General features: G+C 37.6%; 1 protein-coding gene across 7 annotated transcripts in view; it reads left to right on the top strand.

Annotated features, from left to right (window-relative positions):
* Nucleotides 1-20,833, top strand: part of USP3 (ubiquitin specific peptidase 3) — a 111,011-nt gene that overhangs the window by 59,447 nt on the left and 30,731 nt on the right. For 6 of the 7 annotated variants that reach the window (XM_025472568.3, XM_035708604.2, XM_049104130.1 and 3 more), the window contains 7 exons: nt 999-1,081; nt 2,592-2,705; nt 5,756-5,869; nt 13,598-13,744; nt 14,384-14,428; nt 17,038-17,144; nt 17,303-17,383. In XM_025472568.3, coding sequence (XP_025328353.1) covers nt 999-1,081; nt 2,592-2,705; nt 5,756-5,869; nt 13,598-13,744; nt 14,384-14,428; nt 17,038-17,144; nt 17,303-17,383 — 691 coding nt within the window. The remainder of the gene's footprint in view (nt 1-998; nt 1,082-2,591; nt 2,706-5,755; nt 5,870-13,597; nt 13,745-14,383; nt 14,429-17,037; nt 17,145-17,302; nt 17,384-20,833) is intronic. The other variant, XM_025472569.3, reaches the window with a different exon arrangement.

Here is a 20,833-nt window from a genome sequence, read left to right on the forward strand (position 1 = left end):
GGACATCAGTTACCAGATGTATGAGCCATTAATAAATTGATAAAATTTAAAGATCACTGTTTTTAAGTACAGTAGTAATTTTCCTCCACATCTGCCTCTCTGCTGTCATGCTAGTCATGTTTAGACATGCACTTAATTAAAGTGTTAGGATTTTGTGCAAGAAAGAGCTAAAGTGCTCTCTGGCCATCTGAGTTATGGGCAGAGATGCTTTGGGTTGGATTGCTAGATTCGCTTCCCCCATGTAATATTCAGATGTCATGGTGTGTTCGTAGAGCTATTCAGAATATCAAGCCTTGGTCTTTAAGGGAAATTCGGGTAGTTTTTAAAGACTGCGATCCCATTGCTAGGAATACATGTATTAATCCTTTGTGTATGGCTTAGAGTTAAAGGTTTGGGGACAAATATTTCAGGTATATATATTTATATTTTTTCAATTTGTAGTAGTTTTAATAAAATCTTATTAAAGCATGAGGTCTTAAACTTTATTTCTTTTAAGGATCTTCCTAGTTTTCATATTGTGTACTCCATGTTTTTTTTTTATTTTAATTTTTTAAATTTTATTTATTTATTCATGAGAGAGAGAGAGAGAGAGAAAGAGAGAGGCAGAGACCAGGCAGAGGGAGAAGCAGACTCCATGCAGGGAGCCTGACGTGGGACTCGATCCCGGGTCACCAGGATCACACCCAGGGCTGAAAGCAGCGCTAAACCGCTGAGCCAACAGGGCTGCCCTACTCCATGGTTTTAATTAATGCTGCTTTCCTCATAAGTTTCCATGAGGTACTCCCAAGTAGGACAATCCCTGGATCAGAAACAGGCATCTAAAAATATCTGGATTCTTATACAGAGAGTAGAAGGAGAATTTGAAATATTCATTGGACAGAAAAGTACCAGTTCCAAATTGGCTTGATGCCAGGGTTTCACATACAGGCCTTTGCTTTGATGTCTGAAATAGCCTTCTCTTGGAATTACTGATGGCCTTTTCTTGTCCCATTTTGCAGGGAAGCACTGCTGCCATCTGTGCCACAGGCCTCCGGAATCTGGGAAACACCTGTTTCATGAATGCCATTCTCCAGTCACTCAGGTACCATGAAAGTCAGAGCTTTAAGATGGTGATGTTAGTTTCTGGTGAAATGGTTAGAGGAAAGGCTCTGGCTTCACGTTCTCTCTCTGCCACTAACTCCAATCAGTTCCTTGTGCCTTAGTTTCCTCATCAGTAAAGCTGAGGATAATAGATCTGCCTCATAAGATGGTTGGGAAGATTAAATAATATAATTTATATAAAGGGCTTAGAATAGTGCCTAGCAGTAAATAACTGTTAGTTGTTATTATTTATTTCCTCTTGCTTCTTGAATAAACTAGAGCAGAGGTCAGCAAACTTTTTCAGTAAATGGCCAGATAGTAAATACTTTAGTCTCTGCATGCCATACACAGTCTTTCTCCTGTCTTCTCCTACTCCCCCCCCACCCGCCCTTTCTGAACAACTCTAAAAATGTAAAGACTCATGGTACAGGACCAGATTTGGCCTGTGGGTTGTAGTATGCAGAACCCTGGACTAAAGGGAACCTTGTTCAGAGAATTTAATCCAGTCATTAGTTGAGTCTTAAATACGGTTGTAAGATTGGATGTTTAGAAGATCTTTAAAATGTAAGATAAGTAGTAAAACTAAAATACCCAACAATGCTACCTCAGTTATGTAGAAGAAATTATTTTGAAAGTAATGTACTCGTAGATTTTAATGTGGCATCAAAGGCCAGAATAAATTCCCAAGGCTACCTTGCAAATAAGGAGCAGAAGCTATACTTGAAGGTACTATTTCTTGGTTTATCTAGTCTTGTTCAAATAAGAAATTCAAGTCACTACTGAATTCTCATTATTACTCTGCACTGTGTATCTAAACAATATGGTTGGTTTCATAGTTTATTATTTGAGGAAATTATTGAATACCTGGAAACAGCCACCGTAAAATGAAAGAAATGCTGACAACCTTTGGGGGAAGGGGAATTGAGGTTTTAAAAAACTTTTTTTTTAAGATTTATTTATTTTTTTGAGAGAGAGCAAGAGAGCACAAGTAGGGGGAGGGGCAGAGAGGGAGGGAAAAGCAAGCTCCATGCTGAGCCGGGATCCCAATGTGTGGGGCTCCATCCCAGCATCCTGGAATCATTACCTTGAACTGAAGGTAGATGCTTAATTGACTGAGCCACCGGCACCCCCCCGCCCCAGAGCAATTTAAAATTTTTATTTATTTTAAGTAATTTCTACACCCAGTGTGGGGTTTGAATTCACAACCCCAAGATTAAGAGTTGCGTGCTCTTCCAACTGAGCCAGCTAGGTGCTCCAGAATTCAGGATTTTTTGAACAGATTTTGCTTTAAGCTCTTTGTTCATTTCTACAAAGTCGTCTGTTAATACTGTTTTCTTAGAGTAAATGGGGAAAACTTAACAAGGAGACTCAAAGCAATTTCTTGAGAAATTGAAAGATCACATTTTAAAAATTCATATATAGGTTTTATATATATATATGTAACTTAATTTACAGTCCTAATAACTTCTTTTTTTTTAAAAAATAATTTTCTTCCCTTCCTTTTTAAATAGTAACATTGAGCAGTTTTGCTGTTATTTCAAAGAACTGCCCGCTGTGGAGTTAAGGAATGGGAAAACAGCAGGAAGGCGAACATACCACACCAGGAGCCAAGGGGATAACAATGTGTGAGTTCTAAGAATATATCCTTTTTGGCTTTGAGCTACAAAACAAGTGACTCTTAACTGGGGATTTCCATTGCATTCATTATGTGAGTTAATAGGCACATGCATTTTAAAACACTCTTCTTCTAAAACTTGGAGTTAACCTGTCTAGCTGGTAATCTTAATAATTGTTGGAATTCTTTTATTTCTGTTTGCCTAATAGGATAAATTTAGTTCTCTATGTATTAAGTGTTTGTGGATTTGAGCTCTAAAATGGACATCTGTAGATGTCACAGTTCTAGGTGTAGACCAGCATGAATATCATTAGTTTTTGTGAATTGATTTGTCTTATAGGTTAGATAAATCTGTTTTGGTTAATAAAATTACTTTGTAGTCATCAAATTAATTAGGGGCAATACAGTCAATTTTTAGTTGATATGGAGAAGGAAAAATTGACAAATGATTATTGAGAACCAATATGTATGCAAATTCAGTGCAGGTATGCTCTATTTGGGGTTCAGAAGATCTATATTATGATTGTAATGGGCACTTTTTTTTATATCAACATTACTGAAATCAGGCTCTGATCTATATGTATGTGTGTGTGTATTTTCTTTTTTTAGAGAGAGCATGCATGTATGCAAGCTGGGGCAGGGAGGGGCAGAGGGAGAGAAAGAATCCCGGGTAGGCTCCATGCCCAGCGCAGAGCCCAACACGGGGATCCATCTCAGGGCTCAACCCTGAGATCATGAGCTGAGCTGAAACCAAGAGTCAGATGCTTAACGGACTCAGCCACCCAGGCACCCCTAATTTGCATATATTTTAATGTAATATTCTTTCTGCCTGCCCATCCTTGCTCCCACACACCACATCCACACACGTTTTGAAAAGCCATTTTACAATCTGACATTGTTTGCATAAGTGGCTGAGGGAGATTAGGATAGAACATGTTAGAATAGTATGTAGTGTATGGATAGAGCCAAAATACCAGGGAACTTTAAAGTCAGGCATTGGAGTAGGGGTGGAATTATACCACTAAAATTGATGTCTTAAGAGTTTGCTTTAGTAGCAGCATATAGGATGAACTGAAAAATGCGTGCATTCAAGGAGATTTCACAGTTTATAGTAGTTGGGTTGGAAGAGATAGCAGTGAAATAAGGAAGAAGAAATACATTTTCATTAAAGTTAAAGGGAGAATTAGTACTTGATGCATTAGTGTCATTTAGGGTTTACTTACAAACTGCAGAAATTGGCTCTGGCCATTTTAGGCGGAAAAAGAACTTAATGAAGAGCTATTACTGGTTGGATGGAAAATCAGGTCTAGAATCTAGACATCCAGCACCATAGCCACAATCACCCCCATGGAACTATCCCATAAGGATATTACTGCTTCCATAACATCACTGTCCCATAACATTACACTGCCCAGTGTGACACTGGGGTTGGGTGCTGGGTGAATGCTGCTGGTATTGCTGCTCCTGCACTCCAGGTCATGCTCTTTGTCACCGGAAAGGATTTGGCACTGCTCCAGCTTCTTTGTATCTACTAACTTCTGCTTCAAATAGGCAGAACCCAGGCCATGTACCTGAGCCCTGGCTGCAAAAGGGTTTGAGAAAGCAAGTGTCTGGCCTTTTCAACTTCCATAGTGGAAGGCAGCTTCTGACTCTTACCAAGACTCTTAAGGTGGGGAATTCCTCAAATGCAGGGAGAGGGTTTCAGGTACTAGGAAGTAAAAAGTATGATTTGTATCTCAGGACCTATTGGATGATAGGAGGTGAGCAAGAAGTTATTGAGATTCTCTGAGATAAAATCTAGGTATCCATTAGTATGTTGGTTGTATTGGCAGATACAGATATTAAATTTGTTTGGAGATGTTTCAGTTTAGCTGGTTATTGGAGGTGTTTCATTCTAGCTACATGCATAGAAAAACAAAATTAATAGTGACTTAAACATCCATTGTTTATTTTCTCATGGAAAGGATGGAGATGATCCATCTAGGGCTGTTTGCCACAATCATCAGGCTCCTTCTAGCTTTCTGTTCCACCAGTGCTAGTGTAGGGCTGTCATCCATATAGTTCAAAGTGGTGCTGGAATGCCATTTCATCCTTGAAATGTTGCTCAGGAGGAAGAAGGAAGGGTTAATGAGAAGGACTACTCTTTAAAGAAATTTCTCAGAAGTTGAACACACTCAAAGGTTTTTATCCCAGGAGTCCTTATGCTAAGCAAAAATGAGAGAAGAGGAAAATGGGTACTTTTTAAAAAAGATTTTATTTATTTATTTATTCATGAGAGACACAGAAAGAGAGAGAGAGGCAGAGACATAGGAAGAGGGAGAAGCAGACTCCATGCAGGGAGCCTGACATGGGACTCAATCCCGGGCCTCCAGGATCACACCCTCCACCAAAGGTGGGGCTAAACCACTGAGCCACCAGGGCTGCCTGAGGAAAATGGGTATTGAGGATAGTAGGGAGAGTATGGAGAGCAGCTTTAGTGCACATTGAGTTTGAAATGACAGGAGGACATACATGCAGGAGAAAATTCCTTTTGGAAACTGGGGAAACCTGACAGTTCATGAGAAAATCTGTCTTTCTGATTTGGATTTGGGAGTCCTGGTATAGACTTGAGTGTTGAAGCTTTGTGGCCAGATGAATTGTCTTTGGCAGAGATGAACAGATGGTCACACATTGAGGTCTGAGAAGTGTTTCTTGTGAGGGGCAAGGAGGAGAACTGCAGGAAATGGAGAAAGAGATTCTGTTCCTTGTTTTAAGTTTTTAAAAAATGTACATTGTGAAGTAATTTGCTTTATAACTTATCTATTGCTTTATTTTGCAAGTTTGTCATTACTTTGGCACAAAGTTCACTATGTGGTTAAAAAACTAGTTTTGTCTGTCATTACTACAGTTTATGTGGGTTTTGGAGATGCTCTTGCTTAACTCTCAGAATTGGTTTAGAAGAAACGAAACCCTTTTTATATTCACTTTTTATTATTATTTTTATTATCTAGACAATTGAACAGGTGTTGAAATAGTAGCCTCTCACTAATGCCAGGGGTATTGTCCCTTCTTCTTTTCCAGGTCTTTGGTGGAAGAGTTTAGAAAGACACTCTGTGCTTTATGGCAAGGTAGCCAGACTGCATTTAGCCCAGAGTCCTTATTTTATGTCGTTTGGAAGATTATGCCAAATTTTAGGTAAGTATTACTTAATGAAGGATATTTAAAACATTAATATATATTAATCTTTATACTGTTCCTGGAATGATTTCCTATGAAGTGATGATATTCTAAATAAGAAAGACTGGTTTTATTTTATTTTAATTTTTTTTTAGAGTAGGCACAGGGGAGGGCTGGTGGGGACAGAGAATCTTAAGCAGGCTTCATACCCATCGCAGAGCCTAATGTGGGGCTCGACACAGGGTTCAATCCCATGACCCTGAGATCATGACCTCCGCAGAAATGAAGAGTCAGACACTTAACCAACTGAGCCACCCAGGCGCCCCTTTTGTTTTGTTTTTAAAAGGAGAAGAACAGCAGTTGGATTATTTGACTAGACAAATGTGTATGTTTAAATAATATATAGACATTAAAAATGTCTTTAACAAATGGTAGGATATTTTGTTGTTCTAAAAACAAAGCCCTTATAAATAACTTATGTGCCCTTATAAATAATTTAGGAAAACAAGCTGAACAAAATTTCATTGATTCCTTCAAAATCTTATGTATCATCATATACGATCTTGTTATTTCAACTAAAAAAAAAAAAAATCCAAATGTAATCCATAGAAATCCATCCGGTCTGAAATTCAGACAATTGTTCTGGGCTGGGTTCTGAAGTCAGGACCATTGGGATTCAGTTTTCAGAAGGTAGCTGGGCCACATCCTAATGTGGCTGTGGAGTCACTGTGTTTTCCTTGCTCTCTCTCTAGCATCACTTGAGGAGGGAAACAGCCTTGCTGTCAGAGGAATCTGCCTCTTCTCCTAGGTTAGTCATCTCTGTAGGGATTCAGGTAACAGCAGATTTGAGGCACTGCAGGTATTTGACAACAGCCTTTGCCACCTTCTGCTGATTCTGTCCTTCTGAAGTAGGTCTGTTCTCTTGCTAGTCAGGTTTTTGGCAATTAATGTATATCCCTCTTGTTTAGAAAAAAAAACAAAACAAAACATAAAAGAACAGCATGCTGTAGTAAAACTTAGCACTTTATTTTGCTTTATTGCCTAATAGTGGTTTAGATATATTAGTAGTATAGAGAAATGTTTAAAATGTAATAACTCAAAGAACTGTTGTTTGTTGCCTTAAGCAAAAAGTCTAGCCTTAAGGATCTGATATGATTGACTGTTGTTACCCTTGGTCTTTGTTTTGAAAGAAACTTCTTTTCTGTATTATGACATTTAATCTCCTCTTAGAAGAGACTAATTTTGTAAGGATTTTAAAGTTTCTTGACTCTAAGTAGGAAAGGTGGAAATGACTGCTAAGTTACCACTAACCAGGTTTGGACTTACTATAACATTTGTAATATAGTCTCCTAGTTAGACTCTTGATAGGGACTTAGTCTTTGGGTTTTATTATTATATAAAAATAGTTTTTTTAAAAGATTTTATTTATTTATTTATGAGAGATACAGAGAGACAGAAAAGGCAGAGACACAGGCAGAGGGAGAAGCAGGCTCCATTCAGGGAGCCTGACATGGGACTTGATCCCGGGTCTCCAGGATCAGGCCCTGTGCTGAAGGTGGCACTAAACTGCTGAACCACCCGGGCTGGCCCCAAATATATATATTTTTAAAGATTTATTTATTTATTTATTCATGAGACACACAGAGAGAACGAGAGGCAGAGACACAGGCAGAGGGAAGAAGCAGGCTCTATGCAGGGAGCCTGATGTGGGACTTGATCCCGGAACTCCAGAATCACACCCTGGGCCGGAGGCAGGCGCTAAGCTGCTGAGCCACCCAGGGATCCCCCCCCACCCCAAAAATAGTTTTTATTTATTAAATGCTATGTGCCTAGTACTTGAGGCCTTTTATATCTTTTATAATCACAATAAATTTTAAAAACGGTTAGGAAGCCCATATTCCTCGATTAACCTATGACAAGGTCTAGGTTTGATCCCTTGGAATGAAGTATGAGGACTCTCAAATACACACATGCATGTGGAAGTAGGGACAACTTTCATTCATTAAGTAAATGCAAAAAAAAAAAAAAAAGCACTGTAAATATAATCAGCTGCTTTGGGTATAGAAATCACCACAACTATTCCCCCCTCTCCCCCCACTCAAACCAAAAGCCAGTTACCCAACAGGTAAACTGTTGCCAAAGTTGACCTTTCTGATGTGCATATACCACACTTCTTATGGATTCCTGGTATGCCCTGCTTCCCTGCCCTTTTCCTCTTCATAAAAGTACCTTAAAGCCTGGTTTTTTTTTTTTTAAATGTATGTATGTATTTAGTTATTTGAGAGAGATGTGCTCACAGGTGGAGGGGCAGATAGGGAGGGGCAGAGAGAGAGGAAGAAAATCTCAAGCATACTCCTCATTGTGCTCGGAGCCCAATGTGGGGCCTGATTCCCCAAGGTTGAGATCATGACCTGAGCTGAAACCAAGAGTCAGGCACTCAATAGACTGAGCCAACCAGGTGCCACTAAGTTTATGTTTTTTAAATAGATAAAATAGAAATGGCTGAGAATTTCAAAAGGTAAAGAAAGGGTATAGAATGAAAGTTTTTTCTTTTATTTTTCAGCCATTCATTTTGCTTTCCAGAAGCAGCCATAGTTATTAGATTTTTGAGTATCCTTTCGTTGATATTCTATATATATTGTATATGTTATGTTTTAACATAAATGGTAACATAGTTTTTTTCCCTGCTTTGAGGCAGTTCATACTAATATCTAAATAACTTTCTCCTTTCATTTTATGGCTGCATCATGTTCCACTTTATGGTTGTATCATAATTTATGTGTAGTCCCCTACCAATGGTTATATAGGTTGTTTTTTACCTTTTGCTGTTCCAGACAGTGCCACAGTAGATAGTCTCATACATGCATATGCAAGGCTCTCTGAGAGCAGTCTTTGGGTCAAAACATACTTGCTTTGGAGTGCCTAATCGATCAGCTGATAGAGCATGAGTCTCTTGGTCTCAGGGTCATGAGTTTGAGCTGCACATTGGTCATAAAGATTACTTTAAAAAAAGAGAGATTTGTTTTTAGTTTTCATAGTCTTTCTGCTAGCCTTTTTTTTTTCTTTTTTACTCTTTGCCTTCCTTAATATGATTTTGTCTTATTGCCTCTATATCTTTGCCATGTTGGCCTATGGGATTTGCCTTATGACCTCTAACTCCTTTAAGGTCTAGCTTAATGCTAACTCTCCAAGAAAGTCTCTGAATAATTCAAATTGGGTCATGGTATTTACTCCCTTTCTTTTCACATCATATATGTGCTACTTCTACTGTCACATAAACTTGATTTAATAATATAGTAGCCTTAACTTCCCAAGGACTTGTCTTAGTTTTATTTTTATCAGTTATTGTTGTAATTAATATTTAAAAATGATGGCTAAGTAAATTATTAAAACATTATTTCTACTAGCTATTCTGTTTGGCTAAATAGTAAATATAAAAGATCTTTCTGGAAAACAGGTATCTGGATGTGATATTTTAATATTCTTTCTAGGTATACTGATATTTTATAACTAAGCAGTATTCTTTTGCTTAGGAATTTTGCAGTTGTATGTTTTTTTGTGTGTTTGTAAACAAAAACAGTTATTTTTGTCATTTTCATTTTCTGGTGTTTTTGTCTTCGAGAAATTCAGCCATGGTTGGTGCCACAAAATGGATAGGAATAAATAGCCAAATTTAATTGTTTTGGGTATTATAGACAATTTGGGTCAAACAACAACTTAGAATTCTTTTGTGAAGGGCACCTGAGTGGTTCAGTAGCTTGAGCATCCGCCTTCAGCTCAGGCTGTGATCCTGGGGTCCTGAGTTCGAGTGCTGCATCAGGCTCCCTGTAGGAAGTCTGCTTCTCCCTCTGCCTGTGTCTCTGCCTCTCTGTGTGTCTCTCATGAATAAATAAATAAATAATCCTTAAAAAAAGAAAAGAACTCTTTTATGAGTGTTAAAGATATTTTGTTTTTTTCTTTAAGATATTTAAAAAATAACAGAACCTAAAATTGTAGTGTGTTCTAGGTATTCTAGAAGTTTATTCTAGAGTGATAAAATTTGACTCTGTTTAGTCATACCCTGTTCCTGTTTGGTCTTTGCATCTTACCTATTATGTACTGGTACTGCCAAAATGCAGAGGGTAGTGATACACAGCTGTATGTCACAGTTATGTGTGTTGGCCTCATAGGAGTATTTGTGTGTGCCTGCATTCTGTGACATTTGTTTCGGTATTTGGAATGTCTGCTTTTCATACTTAAGCACAGGTACAAAGTAACATTTTCTTTCATCATTCTTTATTGGAACATTTCTTTGTAAGATTTGGGTAAATATAGCTTGTCTCCTTGTGCCAAAAATTGTGGAGAAGCAGTTGCCCTGTATTCCTGCGCATTGTGCTTTAGTAATGACCCTCTTTCTTGGCCCCTTCATTCAGAAGGGGTGCTTCATGATCTTTTGGGCTTTTATATTTTGCATTGTGCTCTCCAACCATTATTTCTCACAGCATCTTTATGACACAGAGTTTCTGTAAGCATTAAGGAGGTAATCTTTACCTAAGGTTACAAAGTGAAGATAAGGAACAGTATTAAAATTGGAGCCATTGTTACTTCCCTCTGTCTTCTTTTCTCTCTTAATTCTGTTCTGACAGAGAGATACAGTTGGTTCTTTATAAATCCATTTCCTCACTACTTCACCAGCACTTGTGTGAGTGACATCACTGAGGATAATTTGTATACAAAATGTAAACACTGAACCTGAATGTGAGGAGTGTTTGATTTTACACGATTACCAAGCAAGAGAGACCTACATTGACAGCGGATGAAATGATGAAGCTCCAGATTATATAATTGGGAAATAGTTGAAAAAAAAAACCTTGTTTGTTGAATTTAACTTACTAAATAGTATTTTGAAAAACTTTCAGATAAGTCAGTAAAGCTGTTATGTAAGTGCTTAAAAATGGAGTTGTAAATGTCTGTTTAGTCAGAATCAGAAAAATTTTCTAGTCTTTTTTTTTTTAAAGACTTTATTTATTTATTCATGAGAAACACACAGAGAGAACGAGAGGCAGAGACATAGGCAGAGGGAGAAGCGGACTCCATGCCAGGAGCCCAATGTGGGACTCGATCCCAGGACCGTGGGATCATGCCCTGAGCCAAAGACAGAAGCTCAACTGCTAAGCCGCCTAGGCGTCCCAATTTCCTAGTCTTAGAAGAAGCAGAGACTTTGTACTTTTTGGTAAAGATTACAAATTGAAACTGAAGCATAACTTTTTTATTTTTTTTATTTTTTTATTTTTTAATTTATGATAGAGAGAGAGGCAGAGACACAGACAGAGGGATAAGCAGGCTCCATGCCAGGAGCCCGACACGGGACTCGATCCCCGGGACTTGATCCTGGGACTCCAGGATCGCGCCCCAGACCAAAGGCAGGCGCCAAACCACTGAGCCACCCAGGGATCCCCCAGAAGCATAACTTATACCTTTATAAAACAGCTGAGTGTTGCATGATCTCATGTAGATTTTTTTATTTTTATTTTTTATTTTTTTATTTTTTTAAATTTTTATTTATGATAGTCACAGAGAGAGAGAGAGAGAGAGAGAGAGAGGCAGAGACATAGGCAGAGGGAGGAGCAGGCTCCATGCACCGGGAGCCTGACGTGGGATTCGATCCCGGGTCTCCAGGATCGCGCCCTGGGCCAAAGGCAGGTGCCAAACCACCGCGCCACCCAGGGATCCCCTCATGTAGATTTTTTTAAAAAGTATTTCTAATTGTAAAGGAAACATTAGAAAACAATGTGTTTTGATATAAGAAAGAATCAAAAGTATCACAGTGTGGTTGGAAGCATTCATGAATGTACACAAGGAAGATTGTTTTTAAAAAAGGGATGGATATGTGTTTGCTGAAAGTACAAATCAGCGTAACTACAAGGTATTGGTTTCATGATCCATTTTAGAAAAATGATTAGATGCTAGTTTATTTTGATGAGAATAAAACTATATGTGATAGAATTTCAAATATGACCTAAGATACTAATCTTCCCCTTGAGTCATAAAAAATGGATGTTGTAATGAAAAAGTTTAAAGCACCTCTGTAGATATGTAAAGGAACCATCAACTTTGAAAACTTTTGGCTGAATTTTAACATTTTTATTAAGAGGAGTCTTAGAAGAACTACTCGAACATATATTGATAATCAGTTGTTAAATAGTTCAGAAAAAAGTTAGTGAAATGCTAAAGTATATTCTGACTTAAGTTCCATTGATTAGGTATATGGTTTTCATAATTTATGACTTCCAGGAGAGATTTTAGGGAAAGGGGAGAAATGTATATTGAGGGAAAGAAACTCTGAAAAGAAATCTGTTTGTGGAACCACTGCCTGGAAGAGTGGTGGAAGTTTTGACTCAAGACCAACCCAGAAAAACTTGTCATTTGAAAGATAAAGGAAGGATCCCTGGGTGGCGCAGCGGTTTGGCGCCTGCCTTTGGCCCAGGGCACGATCCTGGAGACCTGGGATCGAATCCTACGTCGGGCTCCCGGTGCATGGAGCCTGCTTCTCCCTCTGCCTGTGTCTCTGCCTCTCTCTCTCTCTCTCTGTGACTATCATAAATAAATAAATTTAAAAAATACTTAAAAAAAAGATAAAGGAGCCTTCCCTGTTGGCAGAATGTAGACAGAAATCTTTTCTTTCCATATTCTATTAAGTACTTTATGTGTATATCATTGCTTGATTTATTTTATCTACATAAACCTCTATAACTCTCAACTGTACCAACTTCATTTTCAGTCAGCCTTCATTACTGTTCACGTGTCATGGTCTCTGTTAGTATACAAATTTCATACAGGGATGCTGGGGTGGCTTAGTCAGTTATGCGTCTGACTCTTGATTTTGGCTCAGGTCGTGATCTCAGGATTGTGAGATCAAGCCCTGAGTCAGGCTCTGTACTGGGCGTGGAGTCTGGTTAAGAATCTCTCTCCTTCTCCCTCCACTCCTTTTCCCCTCCTTCCCTGGCTTTCTCTCTTTAAAAAAAAAAAAAAAAAATTCTGTATAATTTTCTGTCTGAATGTAATATAAGAAATAGCCTAAGAATTTGTTGCTGCTTATATTCAAGCCCTAGGCTAGAGCATAATTGTATATGAATCAAGCATTTTTAAAAGTATTTTTATGAAAAATGTCTTTTGAATCAGAGATTAGGATCCAAGTATAGACTGTGTTAGAAAGGTTTTCTTCCTTTCAGCCAGTGTTAAACAATTAGTATCTTTCAGTCTAAAAAGTGAGTTTTAAATTCCTTCTCTCTTAAAATGGTGGTTTATAAGACCAAGTTTTCTGATGAGGGAAAGATGTAACATTTTAACATTTGAGAATCTTTTAGAGGGGCCATGTGGGATAGTAGGCAAACCAGAATCCATCTCAGAGTCGTGGGTCAGAGCCCATCCCATCTCTGTTCTCTTGTTGGAGGACTCAGACACGTCATGCACCGTCCTCAGTTTTCTTCATCTCTAAAATGAGGTCAGTTGAGATCACTACACGTCCAATTAGCTCTGATATTCTGTGTTTTCAGATTTGTTATAGCTGAATTTTTCCTTGTAGAGAAATTTTAGACATTTTCCTTGAAGAGAAGTAAAACTTGGCACAAGTGGGGATGAACTGTCAGGGCGCCTCCCTGAGCTCTTCAGTGCAGGCTGCAGCGCCTCTCAGCACTTTGCCTTCCTGCGTGTTTGGCTGGGCAGGTGGAGCCTCCCCAGTGATGGCCTGTTTCTTTTTGCTTTAAGGGGCTATCAGCAACAGGATGCCCACGAATTCATGCGCTACCTTTTGGACCACCTGCACTTGGAACTCCAGGGTGGCTTCAATGGTGTTTCCCGCTCAGCAATTCTGCAGGAGAATTCTACTCTATCTGCAAGTAACAAATGTTGCATGTAAGATGTGGTTTCCTTCTCTCTCTCTTTTTTTTTAAGGAGGATCAGACGTTTCTGATGGTGTTATTGTTTATTACATTTATAATGGAAGGTGGAGAGTTTCCTTGGACTTCTGTGGACTTGAATTTTATAAACAAGTGGACTAGTACATGCCTCCTGCTTCTCTAGCAGAGGCATCTTATTCTTGCCTCTTAGTATAGTACTGATTGTTTTCGGTATAGATCACTTTAAAACTTGAAAAAACAACAGAAAGGATTTTGTACAATTTAGCATTTAAAAATTCCCTGCCAAATGTTTTAAATAATGTTTGGGAGACTTAATTTTCTATACTAAAATAATTATGTTTATTCACTAGAGACAAAGGCTTAAAAATCTTTTGAATGTGAATTTTCCTAAAATACATCTGTTCTTTAATGAGGCATTTGTCAGTTCTCAGAATTTTTCTTGCCTCTCAGTGTGAACAAATCAAACCTTTTAGATTGCTTTCCCAGGTACTAATATCCCAACAAATGCATTGAGATTAGAAAGCTTATTTTGCCTGAGGGTAGGGATGATTTACTGTTATTTCAGTCTGATTTTATTTAATTATAGTCTTCTTTTGTTCAAATTTTTTGAAAAGTTTTTTTTTGACCTGTACAGGAAAGGGATTTACAAGACAAACTCCCCAAAGACAGAAAGAAAAGCGTAAGTAATATATAGGGATCACTGTAGTACCGCCTCACAGTTCACAAATCTGATTTAGTGTTGAGTTAGGGTCCTTTTAATGACAGAGCAGCCTCACAGCTAATCTGGCTGTATCAGAGCAGAGCAACCATTCAAATCGCCATACTTTTTCAAAATTTTTGGCTCTCTAGGTCCTGATAACTATGGTTCCAACTAGAATCCAGTACAGAAGGGGAAGGATGTGTGACCTGGGAGAATTATTCTTGCTGCTAGCACCAAATAGTATTAAGTAAAAAATTCTGCTTTGTATTTTATGATGGCATTTCATACACCAAGAATATTGAATTGGGCTCTATCAAGGAAAATCTTTGGGAAGTGAGAGGGTAGATGTCTTTTTTATTTGATGCCCAAGACACCCTCATGAGTCACATTGTGTCTCAGGATGATCTTCTAGTAACCAATGAGTTTTCACTATTAACTTGTATCTTTTCATGATGTTTTAAAGAGAAGTAATTTTAGGTTCCATTAGTGAGTTAGGAACAGAAACACAAAATAATCATTTCAGGATCTGAGGATCATATTTACTAAAACTATGAAAAAGGTCTCCAGTGCAATATTTGTGTTTACTTGTGTAAACACATTCAACCCTGCTGAAGGTAGAGATGATAGAAATAAATGACAGATGTGTTCTGTTTAGTGTGTAGAAAATCATTACAATATAGAAGGCTCTACTAGCATCAGAGTCAGTCTGAGTAGTATTTAAACACCCTTGGTATACAGTTAAAATAAGTGGGAAAGCGATTTTGAAATCATTTATGAATCTTGTTTCCAGTCATTGTATACCTAACTTAATGCCATACTCATCACATAGCCAAGACTTAATGAGTATCTTTTTCTCAGAGGAAGAAATTCTAAGGAACTACATTGATTTTAAATGTATTGCTTTTTAATAAAGTAGTTTCCATTTTATTAAGGGCAGTATTGTATGTGAACATCAATATGAAAGGATCATAGTGCCTTGATTCCAGTAGTTTATTTGGTATGTCCTTTGTTCCTGACATAGATCTGAAACCTGAAATGGCTGTTATATCAGAGAGTTCCAGTGTATCTTCCCTTTTTGTTTAATTTACTAAAGTTGTATCTTCTGAACAGTTTTTTTTTTTAAGTTAAAGCTGCAGTATATTTCTTCTGCCAGTACAGAAAGGAAGCTCTTTTATAGAAAAGGAAGCAAACTTTTAAAATAATATAATGCTGGAGAAGCTTTTGTCTGTCTCATCATTGCAGTAGATTTAATCTGGAGTAACTCAGAAAGTATGGTTCAGTGTACTAAGAGTATTATTGTTTACAAGAGAGAGAAACCACCTCAAACGACTATTAGCAAAAAAAAAAAAAAAAAAAGAGCATTTACTGACTTAACTGCATACATAAGTGCACAAAGGTTAACATGGGTTTGCTGTAGAACTATTAATGATAACAAACAACCGAAACAACCTGAAAAACCATTAATGTTATATTGATTAAGAAAAGGAGCATAGTGTTAAAAATGTGTGACCCTGGACCAAGTTGGACCTCAGCTTCCTGGTCTGTGAAATGGGGATGATGGTATCTGCTTCATAGCATTGTTTTGAGGATTAATTGATTTAATACACAGAAAGTACTTTGAATGGAGTTCGGCAAAGAGTAAGTGCTGAATAAGCATTTGCTAATCATGCTTTCATGGTGCTCTTTCTTGGTGGCTCTTCCATATATTCTGTGTTTGTACTGTGGCATGCCATGTTGCTGTCAAAAAGAGTGAGGTACATGTTCAAGATACATTCTTTGGAAGAAAAAATAAAAGCAAAGGCAGATATGATCCTAATTATTATGCTAATAAAAGCCTTGAAGCAACCTAAGGACTTTGTTTTGGTAAGCACCTATCTGAAAGCTCTTCACATATATATCCCATTTCATCTTCACACCAGGCCTCTGAGGTAGGTAGATGTTACTCCTGTTGAAAATCTGATGAAGCTGAAATACAGAGAAGTTAAGTAATATTAGGGCAGCTGGGTTTTTTATTGTTCTTAAAGTGGTATATTCCTGATCTCAACTGTGAAATCATACCTCCACCAGTAATTACTAAATATGTATTAGATTTCTTTATCTTTTTCCCCAATCTGACAGTTGACCATCTAAAAAAAATCTAAAACTATCTCTGAGTGAGGTTACCCAAAGTAATTGAGAGAGCTCCCTATGAGAGGCCTTACAAAAGTTTAAGGTGGTTTCTCTCTTTTTTTGAGGGATATTTTTGTGGGAAGAGGGTCCTTTTGCTCTGAGTATAGGCATGTATGTGATCTGTTTGTTAGTTATGGCAAATGTCCAGTGTTAGTGGCTTTTGGAGAAATCAGTAGGACTGGAAGTGGGGCTGTGGGGAGGCCAGTGGCTTCAGCCTTTTATTTGGTTATATATCTATATAGCTTTTTAAAAGTTCTTGTATTATTTCATAATTTAAATAAATGATATACACATTTCTCCAAAACAGTTATCTGTAGTAGCTTTTATACATATTTTATTTTATTTTATTTTATTTTTTTACTTTTATACATATTTTAGTTTTTTACTGAGATATTTTCCTGTGTGGTGATTTTCTTTAGAAATGGAGCATCTACAGTTGTCACGGCTATATTCGGAGGTATTCTCCAAAATGAAGTTAACTGCCTCATATGTGGGACGGAATCTAGAAAGTTTGATCCATTCCTAGGTAAGACCTATTTGGCATATAGTGATGATATTGTATTAAAATTTTAATGTTTCCTTTGAAAATGTAAGACCGTATGAGATAAACGTAAAAATACATTGTTGAGTCTTTGCTAAGTGTGGTGTATGCCTTTAACAGCTATTTTCCTATTTCCTTTTAAGATCTTTCATTAGATATTCCAAGTCAGTTCAGAAATAAGCGCTCTAAGAATCAAGAAAATGGACCAGTTTGTTCATTACGAGGTAAAGATACTTTAATGTTGTAGAATTCCTCTCCCCTCTGAAATCCCTGAATAGACTCATAAACTCCATCTGTCTGTGCTATGTTGTTAATTGCTTGAATGAATTTGTGTTATAATTTTTCAAAGTCAGACCTGAAGGTCTCTTCCTATCAGAAAGAAAAAAGAAAAAAAAAAAAAGAAAGAAAGAAAAAAGAATGGTTGCCAGAGATATTAAGACATTTCTCACCTTTTTCTTTACTACTAACTTTAAAATTGAGAGTCTGTAACAGTTTCTGACTTAGAGAAATAGAATTTATTCTGTGGATGTGTGTCTCACTAGTAGTCATGGGAGGAAAGAACATTCAGCTAAATTTTGTAAGTTATGGTGTTATCCTTTTCTATGACTAATAGTTTCAGAAATCTAGTGATGATACATCTGTTGGTTAAGGCTGAGGTCCTGCTTTTAATTGCAAGACTGTGAGATTTGGAACAATTTTTTTCCTTGATTAGTGTTAACTACTTTTGTTAAGGCAAAAGACTGATTTTTTAAAAAAGATTTTATTTCTTTATTCATGAGAGACACACACACACACACACACACAGAGAGAGAGGCAGAGACACAGGCAGAGGGAGAAGCAGGGAGCCCGACGGTGGGACTCGATCCCTGGTCTCCAGGATCACGCCCGGGGCTGAAGGCGGCGCTAAACCATTGAGCCACGAGGGCTGCCTCAAAAGACTGATCTTTGACCACTCATTAAAGTGCCTAATCGTTCTTATTGGTCATAAAAAGAAACTAGGATAGGAAAAAGACAGAGGGCCTAGTGTGTATTCTATCATTAAGTAATTTTACACTGAGGGCAAATAACGTAATTGCAACCCTGAGTTGTCTACTAAAAGTAATTGTTTCTTCTTCAGTTGTTCTAGAGAATACTGTCAAAAGGATTTTACATATACATACACACACACACACACACACACACACACATATATATAGGGCTTGTTAAAAGAGGAGCAGCAGCAGTCTTGCTTATAGTCTTTTTAAGTCTTGCATATATATATATATATATATATATATATATATATATATATATATATACACATACATACACACACATACATACACACACAGTCTTTTCAAAAGATTCTGACTGGTCTAACACTGCACTATCCACTATGGTGAAATCACATATGGTTGGTAAAATGTAAATTAAAATTAAAAACATAGTTGCTTAGCTGCACCAACCATATTTTTTTTTAAAGATTTTATTTATTTATTCATGAGAGACACAGAGAGAGAGAAAGGCAGAGACACAGGCAGAGGGAGAAGCAGGCTCCACGCAGGGAGCCCGATGCGGGATTCGATCCCAGGTCTACGGGATCACGCCCTGGACTGAAGGCGGTGCTAAACTGCTGAGCCACCCGGGCTGCCCTGCACCAACCATATTTTATGTGATCAGTAACGACATGGGACTAGTGGTTATTGTATTGGACAGTACAGATGGAGATCATTTCCATTATTGCAGAAAGTTTATCGGGCAGTGCTGCTCTAGAATCCAATTATCCTACTGCCGGTCACTCTAAAAAAAATTCTAGTAAAAACATAACTGTTGAGGGAGGGACAGGCTTCTCTGTGTCACAAGTACATTGGGCAGCATTGGGCTTATTAAAAGAGGAGCAGCAGCAGTCTTGCTTATAGCCCCATTCCTCAGGTAGTCTTAAAATCCCTCAAGGGGTGGCTGTAAAATACACAGGACTACTGTCACACAGGATAGTAACTCTATATATGAAAATATTTTATAGATGCTCTCAGTTCCCCATCTTTGCAACAGTGTTGATCTCTTTTGAATAGGAGTACACGAAGAAATTTAAGGACGCCCCATCCCCTCTTCTTTCCTCTGAAATCTACGGTTTATAGGTTTTAAAAATATCACAATGTACTTGGTATCAAATGTCAGATTATTTTCTCTTTATACTGATGGCATGTAAGTATAAAAGTATAAGCTAACTTAATCATAAAACATTTGATCATTTAGAGAGGAAAGCAGGGAGAGATTATTAAAGGAATTAGCCTTAAACACTATAATGTAAAGTGGATATGACATCATTTTATAATTTTTTCAATGAGAACAGTAGTAATATTGACATTAGTTTATTTTTTTTTATATAAAGATTTATTTGTTCATGAGAGACACAGAGAGAGAGGCAGAGGGAGAGGCAGGCTCCTCTCAGGGAGCCTGATGCAGGACTCCATTCCCTAGACCCCGGGATCACAACCTGAGCTGTAGGCAGACACTCAACTGCTGAGCCACCCAGGCATCCTGACATTAATTAAAAAAACAAAAACAAAAACCAAAAACCCATTAATGTTCCTTAGCATAAATATGTGGATATGTATTTGAACCATATTTCTTAAACAAAACCTGCCAAGTCCAGATGATATTTGGAAGACCCAGAAACATTAGTTTTTTCAGGCTTCTTTCTTCCTTTTGCACTTACCTCCTCATCCTGTGTTGGTCACATAACGTGGTTTTTATTGTCCCTGTCGCTTATTACCTATCCCAGAATGCTCTCATACTGAGAGACCTTACTTTTGTTTGTTTTGAAACCTTACTTTCTTAAGACTATTCAGGAGGAGAGTGTATGACATAGCTTCAGTGGTTGACTGGTACTACAAACAAGTGGCAAATGGCATTTGCCTTGCTTCCTAAGTAGTATTTTTCTTGGCATAGACTCACTGAAATCTGATGTAATTGGGATTTAGCTTCAGGGGGCCCGGACCATCTTGAGGGGTTTCTGGTTTGGCTGGAAACAGGTTTCCTATATTCTCAGCTGGTTTTCCTTGGAATTTTCAGACTTTATTTTGTTAAATAGCTTACTATTGCCTTAAAAAACTAGATGGTAGAGTTGGGTAACTCCTCACTTCTTTGTTTACCACTATTATCAATTAAGGGTACTCCTTTTCTTGGACATCCAAAGTGTGATGAAGTTTAGTTGATATGCATTTCTTTATTAAACAGAGATGGAGTCATGATTTTTACATTTTATATGCTTTTAGATGCTTTAATGCAAAGATTACTTGCATGCTTTTTGGAATGTTAATTTTTTTTAAAGGTTTTATTTATTTATTCATGAGAGACACAGAGAGAGGCAGAGACAGAGGCCGAGGGAGAAGCAGGCTCCATGCAAGGAGCCCGATGTGGGACTCGATCCTAGGATTGTGCCCTGGGAAAAAGGCAGATGCTCAACCACTGAGCCACTCAGGTGTCCCTGGAATGTTAATTGATAAGCTTAATTTTCATTTAGGAAGGAAAGATGATAGTGAGAAAGATCCCTGGAATTTGAAATTATTTAACTAAAAACATGCATATTAGGAGAGGCTAAAATAATCCTAATTCTAAAATCTGGCAAAGATACCATAAAAAGGAAAGATTATTATAGACCAAAGAATCATATATAAAATATTAGCTAATAG

Source organism: Canis lupus, chromosome 30 (assembly GCF_003254725.2).
Source record: "Canis lupus dingo isolate Sandy chromosome 30, ASM325472v2, whole genome shotgun sequence".
Classification (NCBI taxonomy): Eukaryota; Metazoa; Chordata; class Mammalia; order Carnivora; family Canidae; genus Canis; species Canis lupus.